We start from the raw sequence: 8,689 nt of genomic DNA, 5'->3' as shown, positions 1-8,689 counted from the left end.
TGGCATGTAGTCCTCATTTTACTTTTCTGCCTCTGACCCTCTCATGCATGTGGGGTCTCTGGCCCCTTTATGTGTGTGGGATTCTCTTATGTATAAAATTAAATCTGATTTTCTCCTGTTAAATCTGTCTCATGTCAATTTAATTCTTAGACCAGCCAGAAGAACTTAGAAGGTTTCCTAGAGGAAAGTTTTCTTCCTCCCCAACAATATACACTATAGTAAACCTATGATAGGTAGACAGACATCTATTGGCCAGAACCAACTGCCCCTATTCTCAATAATTTATTTGGTAACCATGTAGTGAGGACTTACCATGCTTCAGGCGCTTTTGTTTTCATATGCATTATTTTACTTAAATGTTGCAACAGTTCCATGAGAAGATATGATCAGCTTCATCATATGGACGAGGAAACTGAGGCTCAGGGAAGTTATTTATCCTCAAGTCTCACAGCAAGAGCAAAGAGTAGAACACACTGACTCCAAAGTCCATATTCAGGGAATACATGGTACAATAAGCTTGCATCACATGAAATACAAGGACTAGTCTATGGTCCTTAAAATAGTTCCGCTTCTTGAAATTACAGGTCTGGCATCATATAGTCTTACTATTATAATGCAAAAGGCAGTGCACAGGTAGAAGATGTCCTAGCCACAACAGTATCAGGGAAGCAGGTTATTTGGCTTCTTGCATTTGCAGTGATTGCTTCTCTTAGCTTGATCAGAAGACAGGGTATTGTCACCAACGTGTTGCAAATGAGAATTCTCAAAGATGAATGACATGAAGTGTGGGACCAATTCTCAAACCTCACAAAAAGCCAGAATTTTGTCTCCCTCTAAAGAGTGTTGCTGTAAGTATCTGATTTGAACACCTCAATTTGTCTAGCAAATGATGCTTTTGTTTTCCTGATTAAAAAAAAAAAAATTAAAACTTTAGAAATTAGCTTTTTGGTTCTTCATTGTCAGTCATCTTAAAATAAAAATCTTGCCAACTCTGTGGTGACAAGTGTTGGTTTTTAACCAAATAAAATTTTCCAGGCATTTGCAAAAATGTCATTTGAGTCCTCTTTAAGCCTTGTTTAAATAAACAAAGCTGCTAAAATCAGTGTAATCGAAGTGAAGATAGATAGAATATCTCATTCCTTCAAATTAAAACCATTTCAAGCTTCCTACCTCTAATGAGCAAGAAGTACAATCTTTTTCTAGGAGCCTCAGCTGCTACTTTACAATTGTCCTCAAGTAACTCAGGGATTTTTCAGTCCAAGGAGGTTGTTCTGCTTTCAAATGCCTGACAAAGTGAAATGAAGAATCCTCTAGTACACAGGGAGGTCTAGCGCTCCGATCTGGTTTTGGCAGTGTTGCAAACTGGTCCCACACAATCCAAAAGATTTTTGTCCAGTGCTGTGAGTGATTCAGATGGCTGCAGAGACCTCGGTACCTGGTGCATTGATCTTGGCTTCCCAAAAGGGCAATTTTTAAAGCTATAGTCACATCTGCAGCCGTTGTTCCCAACCCCGAAGACTGTCTGCTGTGCCAAGGTGGTTTGGGGTTATGGAGGGGTCAGGTTCCAGCCTCAGCCACGCTCTATACCAGGACAAAATCTGCTCCCTGGCGTGGTGACCAGATCACCATTCCAGACTTCCCTAATGGGGAGTTCCCTCTTGGGGGCCTTTGATATCCTTTCCTCCCAGCGGACTTGCATCCATGACAGAGGTTCCAATTATGCTAAACCTCAAAATGGAAGAGAGGCAAGATCCAATGCCCCTGACACCTCCCCAGACACCTGACTATTCGTGGAGGGGTTCTGGGAAGGATGGCCTTTGTCAAGCCACAGAGTGCTCTGGTCATCACCTACATGAGTGATAGGTGCCTTGTATTTGCATAATAAAGAGCAACCTTCATGGTGATTCCTTCCCCTGCAATCTTGGGTATCTTGCTAACTTTATTTAGTCTCTGGAGCTGACTTCTTTTAAATGGCAACTCCCTTCACTAAAAAAAAAAAAAAAAATGCAGATTCCACATACCAAGACTTTCTTAATTAATAATTAATTATTTAGTGGACTTTGATTAAAAATGACAAAAATTTATAAACACAAAATGCAGGTTCCTTATGGGTGGAATCTTCAGGATACCTAACAAGATTTCACGTTTTGACATAACATAGGCTGGAATTAGAGATAGAGTTTTTAGTTCTGGAAAAAAAGGTACCATAGAATCATCTCTGTTAAAGGTTGGAATGAAAGTTTATTTTTTTTAAATGGCTTATCCCTCTACCTCTGGATCTTTTGTCTAATCAATCATGGCTGTGTAAAATGTGTGAAAGGAAAATCAAAATGGAGTTGGTATTGCTAAGAGAGCTCTCTAAAATGGAGCCAGGAGCCCATCGAGGAAGTGTGACTTACGCATGTCTCAGACCAAATGAAACTTTTGACCACTTATTATCTTAACACATGCATCCAGAACACTTACCCAATGTTCCAGAAACTCAAGATATTTATTGGACCCTTACCCTAAAATAACTCATGACAGCCTTAAGGACAAATATTTCCCTTCTTGAATCAGGGTCAGTAATAAATTTTGAACAATCTTGTGGCTTTTGCCTGCATAAGCTCCTGACTCTTTCTCTCCCCTGCAATACTCTTTCAGTTTTACCCGAATCTGTGTCTCCTGTCTCTCTCTCTCTATTTTTGTTTTTAATTTTAAAATAATTTTTTTTGGGGGGGGCCGTGCTGCACGGCATGTGGGATCTTATTTCCTGACCAGGGATTGAACCCAGGCCCCCTTCAGTGCGGAGTCTTAACCACTGGACTGCGAGGGAAGTCCCAAATCTGTGTCTCCTGAATTGCAATTCTTAACACTTCAAATAAAGACTTTTGTTCTTTGCGCCTTGATACTGATTATTGTTGGACAAATGGTTGGTATGAACTCAAGCAATTAGCCTGCTTTATGCCTCTCATTCTTAAACAATAAATAAGTAGCTTGAATAACTTCATCCCCATCCAAATTAGACAAATGTTCCTACATAAAAATCTCAATCTTCCATGATACATCTATAAGATAAATAAGATATATTCCAAGTTCCATTTGTACACATTCATCTGCTTTTAAGGTGCAAGATCAAACATGCAGAGAGTAACTATAATAATTATAGAGTTTACTAAGTGTTAGGCATTATTCTGAGGACCTTATTAATACTAACTCATTTAATCTTCACAACAATACCATGAGGTAGGTACTATCACTATCCCCACTTTCCACATGAATTTAGGCATAGAGAGATTAAGTAATTTGACCAATGTCACCCAGTTGGTGACAGAGCTGGAACTGCAGTCCCCGGCATAATCTGGCCCTAGAGTATATGATATTGACTTTCATAGACATTAATGATTAATTAATTCAATGTTTTATGAGCACCAACTCAATTAAAAGTATTGGTTAAAAACTGTAGGGAATTCAAAGAATATGTGGTCCCTGCCCTCAAGAAACTCATATTTTGGTTGTTGCTTTAAGTAGAAAGCAGCAGCTGTGAGTGGTTATTCTTGTCAACCTGAAACCATCGCCCTGCCCGTGGTGTTAATGTCCCAGAGTTTTATGCCAGAATTACAGGTTTAGGAGTTAAGCAAGATCTTAAACCTCAGTTGAATCTCTTCATTTTACAGATTTGAAAACTGAACTGCAGAGAAGTGTCTTATTCGAGACCACAAAGTTAAGGATAAAGAGCAACTAGAAAGGCAGTTTCTTGTCTCCCAATCAGTAAAATATGTTCATGAAAATGTACATAAATCAAATTTATGCAAGCTTAATTATATTTTAAACCCCTAAGTGGAGATTTCCATTTAAAGGAGTCAGTAGTAAAGTACTTCATGTAGGCAATTATCATTTTATAAAGTGAATAATAACCATCCATCACAATGCCAAACCAGCGCTTTGATGAGTCTTGGTATTAACATACTGGATTTGGTGAAATAAGAAAAAAAGAACTTTGGTTGTCTTATCAGCTGGCAAACTGAACAAAAATTCCCTAATACTATGATTAAGATGGTGAATAACACTGATAGGAAAATGTTCGAAGTTTTAGGCTCTATGCAGTTATCAGATTAGTATTTCAAACCAACAGTAGATAATATCAAGGTCAAAAGTTTAAAATCCGGTAAAATAATTATAGCAGCTAACACTTGCTGAGCATGTACTCTGTTCTAAGTACATTGTCAATAAGATCTCATTTAATTCCTATGACAATTTGATGGAGTTTACATTATTATCTCCATTTTTTAGATAAGGAAATGGTACTACAGGATGGTTAAGTAATTTGCCTACAACTAAGGGCCTGGGAAATATGGGAAGCAGAATTATTTAGAGTGATAGTTCTCTTTCTTGATGCCCTTATTTTCTTTGGAGAGAAGTGCAAACTGGAACTAGATACTAAAAATTGCTTTTGAAAACTCAACAGTGGTGTAAAAACGAGCATACTATTCATTTGGGCCCTAGTCTGTACTTCAACACTTTATTTGAATAAGCACACAGGAAATATGCTAGATATTATGGGGAGTATCAAAATGAATATTGTTTGCATTATCATATTCTATTGTTTATATTATTATATTATACTGTTCATACATATTGTACTGTTAATATTCTATTATATTGTTTACATATTATATTGTTTATAATTTGCATGTTCAAGGATTTATAGCAAAATAGGGAGGATACGATAGGAACACAAATAGCTGTAATGCAAGTACTATGAGCATAAAAAATTGTGATGAGAATTTAGAGGAAATTTCAGTTCCCAGTAGCTAAGGGGGATTAGTCAAAGCTTCATGGCAAGGGTGGTATTTGAGCCAGGTCTGTGAGAGTGGTCAAAATCTAGACAGAGATGACGTGGTCCCCTCAGGTTGCAGGGACAGTGTGAACAAAGGCAGAGTCATGAGTTATCAAGTTATCTGTTGATTGGAGCAAAGACTGCGTGTAAAGAAGTGGGAGGGGAGATAAAACTGGAAAGCTAGGGTGAAGTCAGTGAGCAGAGCGTACAAAATGCCTCCCTAAGGAATATAGACTTTATTCAAGAGGCAAAAAGGTTTGTAGCAGGGAAAGCAGATGATCAAAGTTAGATTTTAGGAAGATTAATCTGCCAGTGCTTGGAGAGTGGCCAGAGAGGCCAAAAGCCAGGTAAGAAAGGTTTAGGGAAGCAGCAATCTAGGGCAGAACAAAAGTGGTAGTACTGGGAATAGAGAGGAGACTGATAAAAAGATATTACAGGAAATTGTCTGTAGGAAATAGTTTGACTATAATGAAAGAAAGAAGAGGGAAGAAAGGAGAAGAGGGGGAAGAGATGACCCTGTGTTTCAGGGTAAATGGTAATGTCTTTAGTGGGAGACGTGGACGACAGGAGGAAGTACAATTTTGAGAGCAGAAATGCTATATTTAGTTTAAGACATTGATTCCAAAGAGGAATTTACATATTCATTCACTGTGTGAGCATTTACCAAATGCCTATTACGGAAGGGCAGCCCTTCCATAAATACTCGGGATATATCATCATCACTACAGGAGGATTTTTTTTTTTTTTTTTATTGCTCTTTCCTGTTCAAGACACCATAATAAAGTATTATATTAAAATCTAACTCTATAGAACATTTCCAAGCCAACACAGTTGAAAAGTAGTCTCCTTCCTCTGAATTCCTGTACATTTAACTGTCTGTACTATTCATTGGGTGTTCAGCACATATGATTATATGTATGTATATATTTCTCCCCTAATGTCAAGTTTTCAATCAGATCATAAGTGAGTTGAGAGCAGGCATCATTTCAGATATTCTTTGAATCTCCCACAGTACCTCATTCAGAGTAGGAAAATTCAGTAAATCTTTAACTGTTAGACCGGGGGATTTTTCTTTCTTTTCTTTTCTATGGTAAGGATACATCTTTTCTTAGCCTTGTAGAACAGAAGGATCAGTAAAATTTCACATCCAGAACACATGGCCACTGTGAAAGGAGCCACAGAAGCCAAGTCTGCATTGGACTGTGAAAAAGAAAGCTGAATAACAGCAAGGGCTAAGAAACTATTCAGTACCCCACCTTCGATAGCAACAGTTTTACAAACAGGAAGAGGCAGCATAGAAATTTTAGCAAAAAAGTACCCAAACGACAAACCCAAAGCAGGAACTAAGACACCCAATAGAAGCACTTCTAGGTTCACTGTTTTTAGAAACATTAATCCCATTCTGAAAGTCAAATAAATCCCTACAAACATTAAAATAAAATTCAGAGGTCTAACGATCCTCTCCAGGAAGTTTGCTTTTTCAGGTAGTCTACGCTTGATGATTATTCCCACTGATATAGGTATAAGTATGAAAAGGAGTGTTGACATAATTTTAGAAACAGGAATATGCAAAGTACCTGATAACCCTAACATCCTACTATATATGTACGAATTGGCAGGCATCGTTATCAGGGCCAGTAACGTTGATGTGCAAGTCATCAAAATGGCCAAAGTGACATCTCCTTCTAGAAGCAGAGCAAAGAGATAGCCCCCACCCCCTCCTGGGCATGTACAGGTCATTACAAATCCAAAAGCCTGTGCCTCAGGCAATGCCAAAATCTGCGTCAAAAGGAATCCACAAAATGGCATAAGAAAAAACTGTATAACTGCCCCAAGAATTATTGGCAAAGGTCTCTTCCATATTGTTTGAAACACCTGTAATTCAATCTTACAACCAAACGCACATTTATTTAACAGTATCATTGGTAGAAAAAGCATAAGGATATTTCTATCAATAAGGTTTGATGCCTGGAAAAGACTGTCTTGTCTTTGTTTGAGCACTCTGACTTTGACATTCTTTATTTCTTCAATGAGTCTTTCTTGCCTACCTTCAGAATCCCACAATTGAATGGTCAGATTTGTCTCCCCGTCTTCATCTGTCACCAGGTTTATGGTAAAGTTGGTAACATCTGATAAGGTCTTAGTCACATTCACCACTTGGAGCATTTTAGGATCTTCTAGTTGCACAAAGAGGTAGCTGGAGTTTGGCTGTTTATCTCTGTAACTTGACCTTACAACGACAGTTTCTTCAGTCTTTGTGAAAAATAGTATTTCAGTCTTTTCTATGTTCAGAAAACTGAGAAACGATTTCCTTGCTTCTCCAAGAGTCACAGACGACAAAAGCAGGACCATAAGAAGTTTTCTAATCATTTTGAAGGCTTAAATAAATTACATATGCAAAACCATTTAAATAAAGAACGTTCTTGTAAAGGTGTTCCAGTGACGGTCTGAGGTTGTTAGGTAACAGTTGTTTCTGCTAGATCAAAGTCCAGTAGGAGGGACTTTTGTATTTTTCAAACAAATACAGAGCTATCAAATGAGTGACATAACCGGTTTAACCTACAGCTACAAAATGTAAAAGGCATAGCATTTAAAAGGTTCAATTTATCACAGCAGAAACCTAATCTTTATGCCTGACTTCCTCATTTCTGCCACTGGAAAAACAGCCTCCTACTTACTTGATTTTAAAACCTTAGTGTCATCTTTTTTTGAGTTCTGTTCCTTCCTAAGGAAAATCTACACTAAAAGCAGACAGGATCCAAAAATTTTAAATAGATGTTGAGGAGGCCTAGAGGTGGGTGTTACTATTTTATTCATTCAGGTCAAAATCAAATAAAAATTTACTGAACTTGTGTACTAGGGCCCTGAGCTAGGAGCTGAGTATACCACAGTAATCAAGCTAGGTGACTCTTCCCTCCTGGAGCTTAGTCTTGGTGGCTCTTTATCATTACTTAGGAAACTGCAGAGCCCATAAATTGGCCTTGCAGCATCCTTAGGCTAGTTAGGGTTTTCCCATAGCTCTAAACAGTGATGATATCAGTTAGGCAAAAACTGAAACTGTTTGTGGTGTCCTTAGGTAGAAATTCCTGGATGGTTACCAGACAGCTTGGCAACCTAGGGAGCGCACATAGCCAGATCCATGGCCAAAGGTACAGCCTGGTTAAGGGACCACTGCTGCTGGACACTTGGACCCTGACACAATGGGGCAATGGAAGCCCACTGACTAATACTAATCTTTTTTTAAATTAATTTATTAATTTATTTTTGGCTGTGTTGGGTCTTCGTTTCTGTGCGAGGGCTTTCTCTAGTTGCGGCGAGTGGGGGCCACTCTTCATCGCGGTGCGCGGGCCTCTCACTGTCGCAGCCTCTCGTTGCGGAGCACAGGCTCCAGATGCGCAGGCTCAGTAGCCGTGGCTCACAGACCCAGTTGCTCCGCGGCATGTGGGATCTACCCAGACCAGGGCTTGAACCCGTGTGCCCTGCATTGGCAGGCAGATTCTCAACCACTGCGCCACCAGGGAAGCCCCTAATTCTAATCTTTTATTCCTCCTAGTAACACTATTCTTACTCACAGCTAGGGCAAGGATATTCAATTGACCCAGCTTAGGTCATATGCCTGTCTTGGCTGCCAGGAATAAGGAAAAGAGTCAAGCTTTTTGAACTTCAACCCACAGATTCACAAACGCTTTCTGTTTCCCAAACAAGAGGAGGGGCTTCTGATGCTAAGCAGAAAAAAAAAAAAAAAAGACAAAGAACAACAACAAAAAAACCCCACTACAGTTATCTATTACTGAGCCTACAGATCTAGTAGTCTCTGATCATATAATCATTTCAGCAGATCCTTCCTGTAATCATGACACAATCTGTGTC

At 38.9% G+C, this 8,689-nt stretch overlaps 1 protein-coding gene across 1 annotated transcript; it reads right to left on the bottom strand.

Annotated features, from left to right (window-relative positions):
- Positions 1-5,621: 5,621 nt before the first annotated feature.
- Positions 5,622-8,458, bottom strand: SLC10A5 (solute carrier family 10 member 5). Its single transcript, XM_007185107.2, has one exon. The coding sequence runs from the start codon at positions 7,187-7,189 to the stop codon at positions 5,873-5,875; it is 1,317 nt and encodes a 438-aa protein (XP_007185169.2). The 5' UTR covers positions 7,190-8,458; the 3' UTR covers positions 5,622-5,872.
- Positions 8,459-8,689: the final 231 nt, after the last annotated feature.

This window comes from Balaenoptera acutorostrata, chromosome 17, assembly GCF_949987535.1.
Source record: "Balaenoptera acutorostrata chromosome 17, mBalAcu1.1, whole genome shotgun sequence".
Taxonomy (NCBI): domain Eukaryota; kingdom Metazoa; phylum Chordata; class Mammalia; order Artiodactyla; family Balaenopteridae; genus Balaenoptera; species Balaenoptera acutorostrata.
Note: the sequence above shows the minus strand (reverse complement) of the source record. Positions and strands in the feature narration are given on the sequence as shown.

Coding starts and splice junctions, on each gene's coding strand:
- SLC10A5 (XM_007185107.2), bottom strand. CDS start 7,189: ATGATTAGAAAACTTCTTATGGTCCTGCTTTTGTCGTCTGTGACTCTT.